We start from the raw sequence: 19733 nt of genomic DNA on the forward strand, positions 1-19733 counted from the left end.
GTAATCCGATCGAACGCCGCCCGAGTGACGCTCGCATAGTATAAGTTTAGTTTGCAATTGTTCTGGAGGTTTATTTCCCGGGAAGGAGGAAACGCCGAGTAAAAAGCACAGAAGTCGACACAACTCGAGTTCGAGGAGCGTTCTACCATACCAGTGGCGTCGGGGAAAAAAACAAGGGCGGGGGGGGGGGGGGGGGGGGACTCGAGCGCTTTTCCTCTTCCTCTCCTCCCCTCCCCTCCCCTCCCTTCCCCTTCCCCTCCCCTTCCCCCCCAGATATTTCGGAATCGTAGAGAAAACAATACGAGGAAAGAGAGCGTGGTCGAGCTTATTTTAATCTGAAATTATTTATGCAAATGTATAGCTACTGTCGCTCTTCACTGCATAAGAGATCGCGGAGATGGTAATTGTTAGAAATTCGTTGTCAGAAGGCCCTACTCATCACATGCTTAGTGGTTCCGAAGTTCAAACCTATGTATTTTCGACCTGAATAACTGTGCCATTGACAAAAAAAAAAAAAAAAAAAAAAACATAACAATAAATGGGGGGATAAAAAGCTGGAGAAAGAAAAAACGATCAAGAACCCACCGGAAGTGTTGTATTCTTGCATTTTCAAAGGCTGAGAACTTTGAAACGGGTTTCTCCGAACAAAATGTGTACAAGCTAAAAAAAAAAAAAGAAAAAAAACCCGTCACAAAAATCTAAAACAAAAAAAAATTAATGATATGTTGTTTTTTTTGATGACGTGCTGAACTTGAACAATATTAGAAATCTTCCCCTATCAGTTAATTTATTCCTCAACGTGAAAAGAATAAATGAATTATTTTGTATTCTCCAGATGACAATGATATGTACTGTCTGTGTTGTTAGTTTAAATGTGATCCCTCAAACAATGTAGACGAAAAAGATTACCAAATCTAAGGGCATAATTGCCCGTAGGTACATGTTTGGACATTTCTTTGAACCTCACCTTGAATAACAATAATCATGTCTCAAGACGACGCCTACCTAGGCTAGACATAGATCCTTCTTAGAAAGATTAACATGTCTACCATAAATAGCTTCGGCTATTTACGACTCCAGCGACCTATAGGGGACTCCACTATCGGGGAAATATGGCGGTCGAATCCAGGTCGTGCCGCGCCATGTGCCAGCACAACGCACAATGCTGGGGCACCAGCAAGTAAGCATTGGACTCAAAATCGGTTCCCCCGCGTTTTATCTTCCACGCTTCGAACCTGCGGCGATGTGTACGGGTAAGCGAGCTTCCAGAGGCTTGACGTTCTTCAAAGAAAGGACTGCCCACTGTCCTTCCACGGTGCTGATGAACGTTGATAAACGCGGAATGTATGGCCACGGCCACTCGATTAGGACTCCCCTTGGGAGCGGCCTGCCGTATGCCTCACTCCGCCGGTGAGAGCGATAGTTCTACTTTACCCCGCAGCGCCAGCCGTGGCGCTCGTTATCGGTGAGAGAGAGAGTTCCTTTCGGGGCAGCATATCGAGGAACTTTCCAGAAAAGGGCTGCTGGCCGGTTTCATTTTCAGTGTTCGTGCGTATCGCGCGTGATTTGCTCGCTTTCCGAACCGACGCACACGCGCGTGCTGAGCTGTGGAGATCGCACGCTGAGCTGTGGATTTGTAAACATTGGAAAGGTCTATACTTCGTTTCACGTTAGTATGTACTTGTTAGTCGCGCGTGCTAGAAGTGCGAGATAGTTGCTTCGAAGGAAGCCTCGGCGGCTGCAAGAGCGCTCGTGCAGCGAGTGCTCCAGTCAAGGCAGTAAAAGCTAGCCGCTCGCGCTAGCACAGCGTTCGCGGTTAGTCCATGCTAAGGTAAGACGAAATATAGTGAGAGAGGAGCAGTACGCCCGGCCCGGCCCGGTGTGGCTATTTAGATTTTTTTTTTCGTGAAGCAGCAAGTCTCAATTGAAACGAGTGCCAGATTGCATGAATGATGTGACAAATCTGTGTAGAATAAAAGCACATGATTCTTTCTGCGAAAAGCTCACTCAGCTGCAGGCTCCGCGTTAAAGCTGCATTCTGCTGACAGTATGAGCGAATTGTCCTTTTCTTGTTCCCGTAACTGTTGCCCGTTTCTATTACCACTGTAATATAGGAGTTATAGTTGGATATAGCTAGACCGTATGATTTCCGGTTTTAACCGACGCTCGAGCACGCGCCAGCTGTGCCATTTATTCATCTGTGAAGGACAATATAAAATCAGTTTCCGCGAGCATAACTTCAGCAATATAAACTTCATTGTTCACAAAAAACATATTCTCTAGTGGGCTGTTTAGGTCACCAGCCCAGTTTGCCAAAAATGATATGAGGAGTTTTCTGAGAAAGAACTCGCAGAGCTCTTCGCTGTGGTAGGGGTCTCGGCAGTTAACACACCGCATCAGCGGGCAGTCCATAAGGTGTGGAAGCACAGCGCTCGAGAGAACCTTGCAAATCCTTCCACAACCACGAATCTCTGCCGACTGTAGAGCCCTCTCGACAAAGGTGCAGACGAGCTTGCACAGCCAGACAGCTTCAGGTCATGGATAGCTGAGTCCTCCTGGGTCAAGGCTAAACATGGACTGATATGCTCCGTCAGGTGATGCATTTCCCTTAAGTTGCGCTTGCATTCAAGACACGTCACCTGCAAACTTTAGTGGGTTCTACACATTAGCCTTCCTTGCTTTCACGGAGAAATTCTGATTGCTTTGCTAGGTTGAATGTTTCAGTTAATTACTTTGAAATTACGACAATTTCTACAAATAAAAATGGTCACCTTTTGTTCGCAAACGAAGGCCAAGTAGCCAGCCATGTAAGTCAGCGGTGCGAACTCAAGTTCGGAAGAGACTTCATTGTACTTCATCAACTGCAGGATTTCCTGTTTCACGAGTGGAGTTGGCACATTTCATCGCCGTCTGGCACTAAAAACTAAAACGCGTGTTTACATTTCCGGCAGCTTCCAAAATGCCAACAGAAACCACACACGCGAGCACAGAGTGACACTATACGATATTTTCGTCGAGCACAGCGGTGCATAGGTGGGGGAAAAGCGAATTTTGCTGCCTCCTGCAACAGCGGCAGCGCCTCGGTATCGGCGAAGCCAATGACAGGCAGATATTTTATCTGGGTAGCGGAGCAAGAGCTCGTTGGGCGCCTTCTCTATAGTCCGTTTCACCTTATGTTGTACCGCAGCGAAGGCTGGAAGCGCGAGCTCATAGCGTTGACAGCTGCCCTCACTGCACGAGAGCTTGTGCCGCCGAGATCTGCCCCAGAGCAAGGAGCTCGAGCTTACAGCCTTTCCTGCGGTACAACATAAGGTGAAACAGAGTACTTTCAGCTCACAAGACCGCTCACCAGAGCCGTGTATTGGGAGAGTTTGGCCAATAGGCGGAGCAACGGCTGCCGCCAGCGCCGAATATTCCCCTCACGCTTAGAGTGTAAACTAAATTTGTGACACAGCGTCAACCAATCAGGAGACCGCGACGTCACAATATTGCAAACGACATTTAAAGCGTGAAATAGACGCGTTCAATCTCGGCTTCTCTACTTCATCTCACAAATGTCGGCAGTGAAGAGAAAGGTACAGGTGCGTGAGCCTAGCTCAGCAAAACGCCTTTGTTCGTACGAGAACTCGTGCATAGGAGGCACTTTCCAAAGCCACGCGCTCGTGCCCCTGCCTTTGTCTGCACTGCTGATGTTTGTTCGCTCTGGGGCGGGCTTGCTAGAACAGCGTCCTGAGACTGGCTGAAAGAAAACAGCGCAAAGGGTGGGGCGCGCGGGCGTCTTGAGACGCGGAGTCCCGCTCGGCTCGTGCACTGGCTTTGGCAGTGCTTTCTTTCCCCGTCTCAGCTGATACGCTGTTTCTAGCAAGTCGGCCCAGGTTTGGAGCGCACGTTCGTTTTTTCTACACTTGAATATTGCCATGACTAGCACCTCACATGCACAAAGTGTTCAGTCAATGAAAGTTAAACCTTATCACTCTAGCGACTCTAAAACGGCTTAAATTAGTCGTGTCACAAATCTAGAGCTCGCGACCACCGCTAGGGGCTGTTTCGAGGCCTGTGGTTGGCCCCGAGATGCTCGCCTATTCAAACCAATGTATGGCCAAACTCTCTCAATAAACGGCTCTGTCGCTCACCGATGTGCAGCGCCTCCACGGAAAATGGGAGTTCTCCTCTCACGCGCGCTCTTTCGTTTTTGGAAAAACATCGGCAGGCCGCACCAACAGGGGGGATCGAGTGGGGCTCACGCGGTTATAGGTCGCGTGCAGAGCAACTTGGGTCACAGGACTATAAGGAGTATTCACTGGGCGCCATATTTGTGGGTGCTGTCTAGAGCGCATGCTCAGAACGAGCTCCCATTAATAGGCTGTGTGGTGATTTCGGATTTTAATGTAGAAGAAAAAAGAGGACGACGACAAAAAGGAATGCTGATGTGGCTGGTTGACTGTGTGTTTTTGTGCACGGAGAAAATTTGGCGCGAGTGGCGGGTGGTGGAAAAAGAAGAAGTAGAAGGAAGCCTGGAGGTGACCGAACAGGACAAGCGAGCAGGATCTGGTGGACGAAAAAACCGACCCGCAACGATAGGCGTGGTCGGCACGGCTTTAGTTCGTCGTCCACTAACACGGGCCTGGTCAGCGGGTCTCCGAGGCTGCCCTGTCGCTACTTCAGGCCACACTCTTCAAGCCACCCCGTCGTCCACTACCCAGCCCCAATGCGCCAATCTACCTGGCATCAAGACTTCGGCATGTCAACCATGATTAGAACTCAGACCCGCTTCACGGATTATGTGAAGTACTCCTCTTTAATTATTCTTTAAGTGTTAGATTTTTCGATAATTAATTTTTTTGAATTTTCTCATTTTCTAGAGTTTAACGCTTTAATATATTTTTGTACTGGCCCAAAGATGTCGTCTCTTTGTCCATGCTCTTCGCGTCGCACACCCACGCAAGCGTGAACGCGGTCCACTACAGGCTGCTAAGACCGGCCAATTTGACGGTGTGGAATGCACGTTGCAAAAGAACCCTGGAAGCTCGCCCTCAGCACGCGCTCAGCAGTCGCGCACACAGCTACGGCCGCCAGTGAATACTTCCTATACTACTGTTACAACAAAGTCACCGGTAGAACTGTTCTGTCGCGCAAACCACCGACAACTTGCAATCACGGAAGCCAGAAGAGACGAGCAGAAATCGCGAAGGGACCTGTTCCAGCCAGTTCAGTGTTTTCCCGCCAGGTGCCGTTCGCTTTGCTGGAGTCGCGAATAGCGCGCTTCAAATATGGCACGAACGACAATCGTTGAAAACCCGTCGTCCTTACTCGCTCCTTCGGGAATTTATTTCTTTAAAACTAAGCATGCCAGAACTTTGAAATAAGCGGCATTGCCTTTCGCAAGGAACGTGGCACCGCATGTAAATATCTGAGAAAAAAAATTACGAATGTACCTCACTGCTTGAATTCAAATGAAACCGTCCACCGGTCATTCGAAGTTCGACGAACTTCAAACTTTTACCCTAGAGCAGTGGTTCTCAACCACTGATGTTTGGCGGACGCCTTGTACATTGGTGGAGACGATGGGGGACCCCATTCGTGGTGAGGGGAAGAAAAAGTTATTAGTTGATTATGATAGGGATTTAGTAAATGGATATAACTAAGTAGACATCTCTTATTGACATATACACGAGAAAACTCACCCCAAAATTTAAACTTTTACTCTCAATCTTAAAAAAAGAAACGAAAAAGAAACCAAAAAAACAACAGAACCCTTATCGTTGGGAGGCAGGGCTTCGCGGACCCTTAAGATGCCTTCGAGGACCCCAAAGGGTCCGCGGACCCCCATTTGCGAACCACTGCCCTAGAGGTTCAAAGTTCGTCGAACGTCTGACTTTTCAGAATTCGAAAGTTCGAAACTTTTCAATTTCTCTGGATAAATAAGTTTGAAAGTTCGAAAATTATCGAAATCCTTAGCGTAGGAAGTTCGAAAAACTTCGACCTTTTAGTGCAAGAAGGTCGAAAGTTCGAAAATCATCGACTTCTTTGGTCTATCAAGTTCGAAAGTTCGACAAGCATCGAATTTTGCACAGTAACAAGTTCCAAAGCTCGAAAAGGATAGAATTTTTTGGCGTAATAAGTTCGAAGGTTCAAGAAACATTGCATTTCCGAACGCGCAAAGTTCAGAACTTCGAAAAGCGACGAACTTCTTAGTTTAACAACTTCAAAAAATGGAAATTTTTCGAACCTTTCGGATTGCTTGATTCTATCATCGAAACTTCGGTTCGAAAGAAGTTCGGAGCATCCCTACTGAAAATAGCGTCCTAGCTAAGACCGCCTAAAAGAAAGCCTGCCGACCCAGGGGCGCGCGAGCGCCCGACACTTCAGGTGCCACTCCGCTGACACAGTTTCTATCTCGGCGTCAAACATTTCTTGCGCCACATTGTCAAAGCTAGAGCAGCTTCCACGGAGCCGCGGCACCGCACTACACTGCGTGAGAAAGTCGTCTCGTCTTGCGTCTCATTCTATATTAGCAGAGTTGGCCAAATTACTCATATTTTGTAATTAAATTACATTACTAATTACTATGATCAAAATTTCTGAAATGTAATTAAATTACATTACAAATTACCACAGCCAGAAAGTAATTAATTACCATTACAAATTACTTTTAAAAGTAATGACATTACTTTCGCATTACTTTCGTATACTTTTACAGGCTGCGCCTACACAGGCACAGCCTGTGTAGGCGCAGTTTCAAACACTGCTGGCGGCTGAATTCTCGTGTTTTCCCAGTGCATTTTGTGTTTCATGGTGCATGTATTTTCCCGAGGACATTGGGAAGCATTGTACTACATTTGAAAAAAAAAAGCAGTAAACTATTTTTGTTGGGTACGCGCGTAACAGAACGAATGCGACTGGAATGTTAGTTGTTGTTTTTTTTTTGTTTGTTTTCTACGGCAGGTTTTTACGGCGCCGTTCGATTAGCCGCGTGTCAAACGACAAAGCGTTTAGCTGTCGAAATTAATTAACAACAGAAGATAGCCGAAAGGCATGCATTTTTCACGCTCACAAATACCATGTTTACCGATAGACAGAGGAACGCACGCGACTGATCCGTTTCCCACCCCAACCCGGACAACTATTTTTGGAGATGACTGAGGACCCTACGCGGATTATCTCTGGGAGGGGGGAGAACTATTGTCATTGTTCGCAAAATCGCGTCGAGGGCCGTTCCACCAGGGGCCTTAGTTCGACCTACTTCCCCTCCTTCGTTTCCCGAGAATGTCGAGCAGAAAAGCTCGAATGGCAGAAACTTACCAGCCCTATTTCTCACAGTGGAAGATAACACAGAGAGGGTACGCAGCATGCATCAGGAAAAGTAAGCGGACACTTTTAAGAGGGGCCAGAAAACGTCGAATGCAAAACCGCAAAACATAGGTAGAGAATCGCGCTGAGCGGGTTTTTACAGTTCAAGAGAGCGGCAGAAAATGTCTAGCTGATAGCGGGCGCGAGAGTCGCACCAGCCGCATTAGCATCAGCAACATAGCGGCGGCCAAAGAGCGTTTTTTGGAAAGGTGTAGAGGAAAAAGAAAAACTAAAATAAAAAGAAAAGCGCTCTTGTGTATTGTGGACACAAAAAATGTGCCTGGTGCGAAAAAGTAATTAAGTAATTTAATTACAATTACCGTCGCTGGAGTAATTCATTACATTACTAAATTACCTGCTACAAAAAGTAATGAATTACATTACTAATTACTGGGACAAGTAATTAAATTACTGTAATTTCATTACAGTAATTACATTACTGCCAGCTCTGTATATTAGGGAGTTTTCGTAGATCGTTTTCGCCGTCCCGCAAGGCCCTCCGCAACCCGCAACGATAGCGGGAACTCCACAGTCAAGGTTATCGGCACGCAGGCGCAGTAGCAACTTCTTCGTTGCAAACCGCTTAGCGTAGGGGGCGGCGCCGTCTACGAAAACTCCCTAGTATTAAAGGTTCTGAGAGTGTTGGAGCAAGACACGAAAGCTACAGGCGCTGTAGCCTCGACAACGTAGCGTGAAATTTCTCGCGTTGATTCTAGATTGTGTAGAAAGAGAGAGCTCCGTTGCAGAGTGTGAAACCTGTTCTCCCGTTGAGCAAGCGGATGAGGAAACCCGTTTACATGGAAGGCGGGCACTGAGCAGCTTTCACTGTTTCCGGAAAGAGAATAGTGACGAATTTTCTGCCAAACTGCGATTAAGAGGGCCCGTGTAACGAGGCCACTACAACAATGCTCGTTCAGAGATTCGGCGTTCTCGGGCTCAATTCGTGTCACGGCTGCTCCCCTTTCTTTGTCACAAATCGGAGCCCGTCTCCGAGGGAGCGCTATCCCGAGGCAAAACCTCGGGTTGACATTCCTCTAATGGACGGACCAACTTCACTTTTCGAGTTCCGTAAAGAGCCTCGACGAGAAGTCGGCAGCGATTCAAGTGGACCTGAAGGAGTACCTCGAGCGGTGTACACTCCCAATCTAAAGGATTTTTGTCTTTTGTACATGTTTTGAAGTTTTTTTTTGTTTTACTTAGCACTGCCTCGGGGTCTAACTCATTGTCCTTTCAACTCGACCCTCCTGCCATATTCTTTCCGTTTGCTCCAAAAATAATAAGATAGAAAAACATAATTCTTTATTGTGTGCATGCTTTAAATCAGGAATGACGCAAACTTTTTTCGGCGGGCGAAATTAAACGAAGCTCGACTTCAGAAACAGCTGCGGCCCGACTTCTACACTAACATTTCCATTATTAGTATTTTTTCTTCTTTTTTGTAAAATAAGCTTACAGTAGTCTTTCTAACATTTGCGAGAATTACTGATGGTTACACAATATAAAAGCAAACATACCAACTTTTAATGAGATATCAATATTTCATCCCTCCTCGTCCAGGAGCCGTCAGCTCGTTGTCCATTTCGCGCATGCGAGTACCCGCCGTGTCGGATGTTCGAGAACGTCTATCCTGGTAGAACTACCGGGCGTCCCAAGTAGCAGTCAGGCTCTTTAAAATGGCCGCAAAATTCGCTTTCTTAACCTATCGCGCTACGATTTTGTGGAGGGTTGCCTAGAGATGGTGCATTTGTTTTGTAAAAATTGCAAAGAGCGAACTTACCTGAGGAAAAAGTAAAGAAAGAAAAAGCCTTAGCTCCTATGGAAACGCAGCGAAGCCACCGTTCTTTAAACAATAAGGCGCCGTTCCGCACGGGAAACAAGAGATGTCACAAGCGGTCGCAACGCCAACTGCCGCCAACGAACGAGCACACGGCGCCTCAGGTAAACTAGCTCTTTGCAAATTTGACAAAAAAAAAAGCACCACCTGTGGGCAACGCTGCACAAAATCGTAGCGCGATAGATTACGAAACCGAATTTTGCGGTCGATTTAAAGGGCAACTCCGCTTCATTTTTGATATTTAGAAAACTATGTAGCCCTCTTCAGTATCATATAGGAAGACCCCGTGTCAAATATTACGATCTAATTCCGTTTACATATTTAATAAACTGGTCAGCAAACCTTCAAGTGAGCCAAGTCGGCGAAATCTGCCAACTCTAGCGTGTGACATGAGGCGCAATCGTCAGCGCAGTCAATGCGACGGAGTTTGGGCGGCAAACGTTGAGCCACTACGTCAGAGGCATGACTACGTCATTCTCACGTTTTGTTTGTTTTTACTTCTCAGAGCGAAATTGAACGATGACGTCATGAGTTTCTCCTCCCGGTGTTGGCTGACCGGGCGTTCACGTGATTACCGTAACGTGGATGCGCTAGTTTGCGCTGCCCTGCGCGCTTATCGGTCTGTTTCTCCGCTCCCCTTCTCCTCTTTCGTCTTCTCCCCTTCCCCCTCTCCCCCGGGCCATCATCGTCCACGCCAGACTTGTACGTAATCCGTTATAAGTAACGAAATTACTTGTAATTCTTTACATTTATCAGTAATTTAGTAACGGAATAATTATTTATTTTCTGGAGTAATTTTAAAGTAATTCCCTTACATTTTTTACATAACGGATTACTTGTAATCCGTTACATTTTTTTGACAACGCTCCGTCTAACCTAAAATCTACAAAAAGAGATCTGATTCTATGTGAAGGTGTTATTGCCATAAGCATCCTCGTTCGTTGCTGCACACTTATCACCTTCTCTTAGGAAATAGGATGTATTTTTTCTGCATCTTTCACATTATTGGACACTGTTTTAAAAGCTACTTACTTCTTTGTAGTCCAACTTCTAGGGTTGGCCCACTTTATTTGCGAATACCAGCCAGGGTATCTCCATCCCAGTCACCCTTTTTGTGAGTCAGCTTTTTGCGAGCACTTGGAAAATAATAATAGTCTTCCTTTCTTCTTCCTGTTTTGCCCCAGCAGGACGCATCTTATCTCAAGCAGATATTTTCACAAATAAAACATAATGGTGGCTGACGTGGACTTGATATTCTGGGCTTGAGGGGAGAGTGAAATTCGTGAGTGGGGCCATAGCGCGGCTTACTTAGTACTCTGCCCTTCGCTGCGCGTGGCATCAGCGGAGGTCTATCTGGAGAACACCGGAGTAAACTGCAGTCGATTCGTGCTCCGTGCGTTTTTGAACGGCACCAAGAAAGGTACACATGGCAAACGTGCGTTTACATTTCCTTGTCTTAACCGACGTTCTAATTAATTTTTTCCCATCAGTGTCCTTTTTTTATTACTCATATTTATATACTGGAAACTTTTTTTTTTATTCACCAACGTCTCAACCGAGGCGCGACCTGTTCAGAACCAAAGGAAGAAGAATATCGAGCAAAACATTATTTATTATTTAATATTCCCTTAGTGTTACAACTATGTTTTGCTATTGTCTGGCAATATATGTTGGTACAGTAAGATGGACATAAATCAATTCTTATTCTGGTTTGGTTGATGTATGATGACTTCCACAGCTTCGCGATTTAGACAATGAAGAATTTTAGTAGATCGGTCCGATGACTCCGATAACGATACCCCGCCGCCGCCTTTGCGCATGCATAACATCGTTATCGGGGGCATTGGAGGTATGGGAACCATCTACTACACAACTCTCATACATCAGGCAACGACTGCAACGACGAAGCTTTGTTCTATCTTCAAGGTAAATAGTACTTCCCTTGCTTCGCTGAAGAAGCTCAGTGCAGAGAATGAAGCATTCGTGAGGAACAATACGGTACTTTCATCCGGTGCCTCAGTTCAGAGAATGTTCAGCGTAGCAGTCGACATATTAAGTAAGAAATGACGCAAAATGTCTGACGAGACTTTCGAGAGTCAGCTGTTCCTCAAAATAATCAAAGTCATTAAATGGAACACGTTGCAACAATAAGAGCTTGAATAACCCTCTTCCCTTTGTTTCTTACTTGAGGACAATAATGTAGAAAGTAACGCCACGAAAGTAACGGATTACTTTTTGGGGTAACGGCCAGTTACTTTTATGGGAGAGTAATTGTAATTGTAATAAATTACAATTTAGCCTTGAGTAATTGTAAATGTAATTCCTTACTATATTTCAGTAACGTGTACAAGTCTGGTCCACGCCATGCGAAGCGACCTGCCGGCGTCGCCTGTCCTGTCCCTCGCTCCCTCCCGAACGTCACAAGACCACGTGGTTCGACGTGACGTGGCCATGACTCTGACGACCCGAGACCAATGTTGCCTGACGCAACCGAAGTTTCGGTTTCGGTATCAGTCGATGTTTAAATTAGGATTACACAAATAATATTCCACATTTCGCGAATCCGAAGATGTAGAGTTGTTTAGTAGTGCTTTGTGAATTTTAATCACATGTAAGCCTAAGTTTTTTCGGAATTGAGCGGAGTTGCCCTTTAAAGAGCCTGGCCGTTATTTGGAACACCCGGTATACGTCTATAACCTCAGCCGATTCGCAACGAGCCTCCTTGAAATCACACGTAGCCGGGAACCGCTTAGAAACTTTGCAACGGTGCTCTCAGCGCAGAGCCTGGCTGAGAAGTAGACAAACTCCGGACAAAAGAGACTCAGTTTCGCGAAAAGATCCCCGCGTGCACACTTTGATCAATCTTGGAACACCGATATCCACCACTCGCTCAAAAGCGACAACACGGCGCCAAAACGGGAATCCAGACGTAACGTTCGTCCGAGATCTAAGTCCTCCAGCAAAACGCACAGGCAAAACTTATAAACGCTCCCCCCCCCCCCAACCCCCCCTCACTTCCCCCTCCCCCCCCCCCCCCCCCACTCCCCAAGAAAAAAAAAAGGATTGCGGGGTGGGTTTGCAGAAACTGGAGGAAGCGTCTAGCGTATGCCGAACGAGACAAACGAATTGGACTCGTTCCAAACAGACGGGCCAGCTCGGCAGGCGGCCCGAAGGCACGCCTTTTAGACTACGATACCCGTGGCAGCCTCGCGAACGCGGGCCCGAGGACGACCGCCGGGGGAAGCAGAAGCGACAGGGTGCGGGGACAAATGATGCCGGCGGCGCCGACGCGCCGAGATCCCCGCCGAGAGATGCGCATTCGGGAGTGCATCCGGACGGCACCAACGGGTGAAAGACGAATCCGTCGCCGGCGGGGGCTGCTCTCAAACGTCGGCCGAATCAGAGATCGGGTTCCGCTGCATACTTACCCGCGCGGCTTAGCCTGCACAAAGAACGTTAGGGCACAGGCGTATAGGCAGGAGCCGTGACTGGAGGCTTTACCCAACACCGCCTAAAGAAGCACGCGTGGCGTGCAATAGCATTTTGACGTCACCACAGCGAGATCGAGCGCAGCTGATACGAGAACAGCGTCAGCTTTTGACATCGTGTCAAGTCAATGAGACGAAGGAGGCGTCGGGATCCGGAGCAGTTCTTGGGGCCACACGAGAGCGATGACGTCACGGGGAGGTTCGCAGGCTTTGATTATTCTAAGTGGCGTTTACCCCGGCTGCCATCGAACGGATATCGTCTCGAGCCGGTTACGGCACGGCCGTTGAGGCTACACGAGAGAAATTTTGCTTTCGAGAAACGATGAAATCTGGAGTCGAAAAAATCGCCACCGAAGTAGAGACGCGTCGAAGCACCGATCTCCGTTTTGTGGGAAAGCTTGGCGGCTTCCTTTACGGGCTGAAGTCGCAAATTAATCGTAAGATTCTTCTCCCTGTTCTAGAAACGTCCAGTTCTGTGGATGGAAGGCCGCCACCATGATGAAAGGGGGACACAGTCCCGCCAGTCGGCGCTCGGTAGTCACCTGAGCCAGGCTGAGAGGGATCATGTGATGCACAATGTTCGCAAGAACCCTTTCTTAGACGCAACATAAAATCATCTCGTGCGTATTCAGAAAACCAATGCCCCAATATGAACTGTCGGGCTTGTACGGCAAACAAATTATACGGAATCAATGCCATAGTTGCCCTTGCCACAGGAAAGGTCATTCCAGACTAAAGATAGTCCGGTTCTCGCGAGAAACGTGTTGACAGTTTTCATACCGGTTTCCCGGAAACTTTCTTCTCTAAAAAAAAATAAATAATAATAAATAAATAAAGATTACGCGAGTTAGCCTCCTAAAAAGTGAAGCATCAGTGTAACTGACGTAAAACTTTCATATCTTGGATCTATCATAATTTCTGATTTATTGTTGTAAATAACAACAGGGTGCTGGATGTCCCAGAAAACAAATATTTCGGAGTATTTCTATTAAGGCATGTTGAAAACATATGAACCCTGGAACGCCTCCTGCGGTATAGCTACTGCGAAAAACCCTTTTCAAAAGTCAGTCACCTTGCGACAGTCCCAAAAACTCCAAAGTATTAGCACAAGTAGCAAGTTCTGCATATCTCGGCGCATGCAGAAAACGACTTTCAAAACAAGCGTGTATCCCATAGAAAAGCGTGGGGAACCGGGCTCACGACAGGCTGTCATTAGCCGCCTATCGAGGAGCCATCTGGTGGCACCGGTTGCAACCAAGGCGAAGAGAGGGCTTTAGCTAACAGCTGCGATGCGCGCGGTGTCCACACCTATGTACGTGAATAACAACGTGCGCTCGACCATCACGCGGACCACTTGAAACTGTGACGTTATGTGACATTTTGAAGTCACGGGATTAATCTCTAGTTCACGTGTCATGTAATGTCAAGGCGGCACGTAACACCGTGATGTCACATGAGGTCACCCGACGTCACACGACATGCACATAGCATGTGCCCAGTTACTTCGCATCAAGCTATGAACGTTTCTAAGCTTAGAATATATATATTCGAGACATCTTATTATTGTTTTTACTACATCGATACTGTCATCTACGATCCATATTCATTAGCGCGCCGAAGACATCCAATAACAATAAAACAACGAATAAAAAAAAGAGACAGATATCACTGTTTGTAACGAGCCAGCAAAAAGGGGAGCCCATGCCTGGATTAAAAATGCAAAGGTGATCATCTTCGCTGACGACTTAAACTGTACCGCAAGGTTGCAAATATTTGTGATTGCATACGCGTATATATCTCCAATATGATATCCGCTCTCTTGAACAATGGTGCTTGACAAATAGACTTCTAGTGAACCCCAAAAAGTCACTAGGTATGTCCCTTACTAGCAAGAGAGAGAGAGCTTAATGCATGACTACACCCTTTTTGAAGCACAGGAGCAGCGGGTGTTGCACGCACGTGACCTTGGTGTGATTGAAAACTGGAGATTAGATTTTCGTTCTTACGTTTCTCGTATTGTTAGTCACGGTCCCCGCTACCTTGGCGTCACTGCGCGGTTAATAAAAAAGTTTCGTTTTCTTCTGTGTCTGTTAACCTTGTACTGTGCACTTGTTAGATCGCGTCTTGAGTTCGCGTCCGTAATATGGAACTCTACTGCGATGTCACACAGCAATTTAATTGAAAATGTTCAGCGTATATTTATACGAATTTTATATAATAAACACATTGACCGGCGCCGCTCTTACGGTTACAACTATCTTTTGGTGGACCTTAATCTTTTAACTTTGCACGATAAAAGAATTGCCAAAGGTATGAACTTTTTACATCAAGGTGTGCATGGTCCCATCGACTGTTCAGACTTGTTGATGGCCTTGAGATTCCGTGTGCCCTCATCTGTGCAGTCATCCAGCTGCCAATCCTTTTATCCTAAGGTGCGGTCAATCTGTCCGATGACGCGACTGCGACAAACCTATAATGCCTTGTTTTTAGACGATGACATTTTTGTTTGATTTTATTACTTGAAAAACATGCATTTATCTTATGCATTCACTCATTGGACAGTGCACTGCCACCCAGGCCACTTGGCTGTTGGCGGGCACTTAATAAAACTATCTATCTATCTAGGGCCACATCAGTCATATGTATGGCCGGCAGAAGACTGCCGCAGAGAATGCGTGGGCATTCCGAAGGCACGAGGCTCGGGAACGGCTGCAGGCTGCCGACTTCCCCCGTGCCACAAAGGCGACAGACCATTTCGTTCCCGCTGTGTTTACGTGACTGCATCGCTCGTTTGTGCTTACACTTTAAGTGCCCAGTGAACAACGGGCATCAGAGAGCACGTGGCCGTATATAAAGCCTTTCACGCGGCCGCTGCTCCGACTGCGATATCAGCGGCTGAACGTGATCGCATATAAAAACACCCGCGTTCCGTATATTATAATTTATAAGAGGGATTCTGTCTGGACACGGTTAGTGGATGTGAGAACATTGCCGCACAGGCCCCTTAAAAGCACTTCCGGGCAGCAAGAAGCCGCCCATGGATATTATCGTGGCATAGGCTGCAATTCGGCTAGGCATTTTTAAGAATGTTAAGCAAAAATGGCGGTACGCCGTCATTGGCGCACGCAAACGATACTGTCTGCTCCTCATGAACACACGCTTTGCCAGCCACTCCCAACGCGTGCGAAGATCCACCGGCAGACGGCACGAAGAGCCTGCGCCTGTCTCATATCGAAAGGAAATTGTGCTGCTGATGCGACAACAAGCTTTCACCCGTCGCTTTCGCAGGTCAAAACGAAAGTCAAGTAAACATCCTGGCTACGAGAACAAAGTTAGATAAAAAAAAAAGTATGTATTTTACACGCCGAGAGGTTTTCAGAATAAAACCAGACGAGGAGACAGCGAAAAGGTAACATTTCTGGCTAACCTCGTATAGAGATGATTAATCACTAAACAACGTAATAATGTCATTACCGAATTGTGACTAGTTATCATGACAGATGTAGAACATGAGCTAGTAATGCCCTGTTCCAGTATGCGCACTCAGAACAAGTTCTATCTCTCGACACTCCCCACAGCGACAAATAGAATCAAGTCAAACAGCGTCACGCGATCGTGAACGCCTGACGTCACGGCATTCGGTCGATGACGAAACGAGAATGATATCAGCGAACTTCTGAGCTGGGCTGTGAGATGTGACTTTGCCCCTTCTCAATCAACTTTTCCCGAGATGACCCAAGTTTTGCGCGCGTGATCCCTGCGTACGCAACGTGACACGCGTCTCATTTGAATATCGGGTGCCTCGTTATCCCGATGTAACTTGGAAAGAAACGGCCGGCAGTTCTTACCGGGTGTGACTTCGTCCTTGTAGCGGTCGTAGAGAGCCTTGAGCTCGTATTCCTGTTCCTCTGTCCACGTCACTTTGCCCGAGTGCGCCGATTTTCTGAAACGAAAGACAAAAGGCCATTCACTCAACTTACCCAGCACAGAAAATCAACGCAAAACATTCGAAACACAAGTTGGACAATATTCATTAACAACGCAAGTCTAGCGTTATAATAGAAAGCACCATAGCGTCCTCTATACTCCCAAATCCTGGCAGTTCGACGACGGAGCCCTATAGAGTGACCGGTCGTAGGTTTGGACCGCGAGCATCTGGTAGCAAAGAGCATTTCTCGGGGAACCCGGTATTCAGCGCACAGCTTTTGCAGTGGCAAGGACCCGAAACACGGTTTTCAAACCCGGCGAGAAAAGAAGCGGTAGCGGGAGGAACGCGAGGAGCACGAGCGGACATTCCATCGCCCGGGCGAAGTGTGTTTCGGCGTTTCGCTGCAGCGAGGCACCCGTTACATACCTCTCCTCTCACCCGTTGTCTACTTCTCTACTTCTTAACTTTCGGCGGCAGCGTCTTGTGGCAATGTGCCAGGCTTTGTCAGTATAAAGGAGGCTATGAAAGCAGACAACACGCGGCAGGAAAGCGCAAGATGAAGTACTGTCACAATAATGTGAACGCAGAACTCTCCGCCAACTCGCCGAATACACTGGCTAATTTAAAATCGAAAAAATGATCCGAATTGAGAGTAAGATTTCCCATTCTTTAACACTGTTATAACCGCGCAGCTTTTTTTTTTTTTTTTTGTGCAAGATTGCATTCACATGTTTTCCAAAGTTTTTAGACAAAATCTACATTCAACGTTTAAAAATATTAGGATTTCGATATTCGTTCGGCTTTTCACGCAAGACCCAAAAGAATGTCGTTGCAACAGCCAAACGGGAATTGTGAAGAGTAGGAGCAACGAGCTAAAAGCAACCGGTGCCTTTAGCCCGAACCCCAGGTGGGAACTGAAAAGAGCGTCTCAACGCAATAAGCTTAAGACTTGCAGCGCGTGTGCGTTCGTCAAAGTTACGAACGACGATTATTTGCTTTAATTATTCCTAAAAAGTGGACAACAAAATCCCGAACTGGAGGGAAAAAAATTTTCTATACATTATAGTCACCGAAAAGTTACTATAATTTATAGCCCCTTTCGAACGCCCGGCCCGGCACGGGCTCGTTGCTTTCGGCCGTGCTTCGGCTGCGCGACATGCATGCTCGAAGGTGACTAGACGCTGAAGCGTCATCAAAGTTAGCGAGCGCGCGCTGGAGGAGGCACAACTCACACCATAGCCTCCTATATACTGAGAAAGCCTGGCAGATCGCCGAAATGGAACAGGTGGAGCGGCGGACAACGGATGACAGGAGAACCACGTCACTGGCGCCCCGCTGCGGCGAGACGCCGAAACACACTTCTCCCGAGCGAACAACTGTGTTTCGGGTCCTCGCCGCTTGCAAAAAGCTGTGCGCTGACAGGTTCCCCGAGAAATGGCTCTTTGATGCTCTCTGCTACCAGATCCTCGCGCTTCAAATCTGCACTTTATGGCTCCGTCGTCGAACTGCCAGGCTTTGTGAGTATAAAAGAGGCTATGCTCACACTCGTCCCTGCCGTTCTCAACTTGTCCGTGACTTATGCGCCAAGACACTGTGGGAGAGGAGGAGACGAGAGGGGACGTCAGATTGTTTGTGGGTAGACGGAAAGCCAACTGCCTTTGTCTCTGTTCATAATTGGAACGCGTTAGATTGCCAAACGCCGGCGTCAAGCGTTCAGGGGTGGAACTCATGAAATGTACTTGGGAGCAGCCACGGGAGCAGCTGAAACAGCTGTTTTGGAGCAGGTTGGGAGCAGCTAAAACTACATTCTGGAGCAGGCTAGGAACAGCTCAGATCAGTTTGCATTGCACTTCAGCTTGTGTCTTAGACAAGCACGGGAGCAATTTCAATTGTGCTTAGGAGCAGAGATGAACATCAGTGGTTAGGGACCCAGGTAGATGGGATAACAGTGTAATAGATGCGAAAACTTGAAACTTTGCGAGCCTTAATGAGAATCAAAAAGCTAGTACCTGATGTTTCTGAAGATAGCGTCCTTAATATTTTCTTATTGGCTTTCGGCTGCTCAAAATGCAAACCAGCACTACTTATCGCACAACCCGCACGTGATTGACATAGTAATTATATGTGCGAACCACGTGACGAGCGTAAACAACGGACGTGTAGTTGCACGGAGGAGCAGGGCAACAAATTTCGAGTTTATCCTATTGTGCAACTCGATATCGAAGCAGCAGGCTACGATTAACGAAGTTATCGTATTTGAAGCGAGAAGCAGGAGCAAGGTTAAAGTACGCCGAGCAGATAAGTAGAGCTGCTGGCCGGCAAGGTTTCGGATCGGACCGCGTTTCAGTTCTATCGAATCACGATTTATCTTGCGAGAATGTGGTTCCAACTCCTAAGGATGAAGTACTAAAAGGAATCTTTTGCTCATTTGCTTTCGACTGGATGACGTCCGGATTCCGGGCCGCAGAGCCTCATGCAATCTGATGCTTAACGACTCGACCTTACCTCGGCCGACTTGCCCTACCGCTTATGGTTGAAGAATAACAATCCAGTCGCAGGTGGTGTAGCGCTTAGAATCCGAGTTTTTTTCGCGCGCTTCCGACTGGGGATAGACAGGGAGAATAAACAAAACAAAGGATTACAAGGCCGACCAGGCTAAACGCCCTCATTGTTGCCAATCGAGTCGATAGAAACCAAAACTAAGATCAAATAAAAAGTTTTTTGGCGCACGTTTTGCGATTTGGCGCATAATGGCGCGAGGTATTGGCTGTGGCGCAGTTTCTGCAACATGGCGCAGGACGGCGCAGATACATGCGTCTGGCGCAAAATGGCGCAAATGGCGCAGCCGTTCCACCCCTGAGCGTTCCGCGTTCGCGTTCAAAGGCATTCGAAGAGTACAGACAAACGCAGCTAGCGTTGCACCTACCCACTAATCCTTCCAACCAGAGCTCGGCGTCCTGACGTCCCCTCCTCCTCTCTCTCTCTTCTTTCCTTCCTCCTGCTCTCTCTTCCTTCCTCCTCCTCCTCTCTCTCCCTTCCTTCTCCTTCTCTCTCTTCCTCCACTCTCTCTCTTCCTCCCTCCTCCTCTCTTCCTTCCTTTTCCTCTCTCCCTTCCTCCCTTCCTTTCTTCCCT

At 47.2% G+C, this 19733-nt stretch overlaps 1 protein-coding gene across 1 annotated transcript in view; it reads right to left on the reverse strand.

The window, feature by feature from the left end:
* Positions 1–19733, reverse strand: part of LOC8038579 (protein timeless homolog) — a 622009-nt gene that overhangs the window by 182806 nt on the left and 419470 nt on the right. The window contains exon 19 of the mRNA XM_040213064.2: positions 16521–16615. Coding sequence (XP_040068998.1) covers positions 16521–16615 — 95 coding nt within the window. The remainder of the gene's footprint in view (positions 1–16520; positions 16616–19733) is intronic.

Source organism: Ixodes scapularis, unplaced genomic scaffold, assembly GCF_016920785.2.
Source record: "Ixodes scapularis isolate PalLabHiFi unplaced genomic scaffold, ASM1692078v2 PGA_scaffold0__279_contigs__length_252992795, whole genome shotgun sequence".
NCBI lineage: Eukaryota > Metazoa > Arthropoda > Arachnida > Ixodida > Ixodidae > Ixodes > Ixodes scapularis.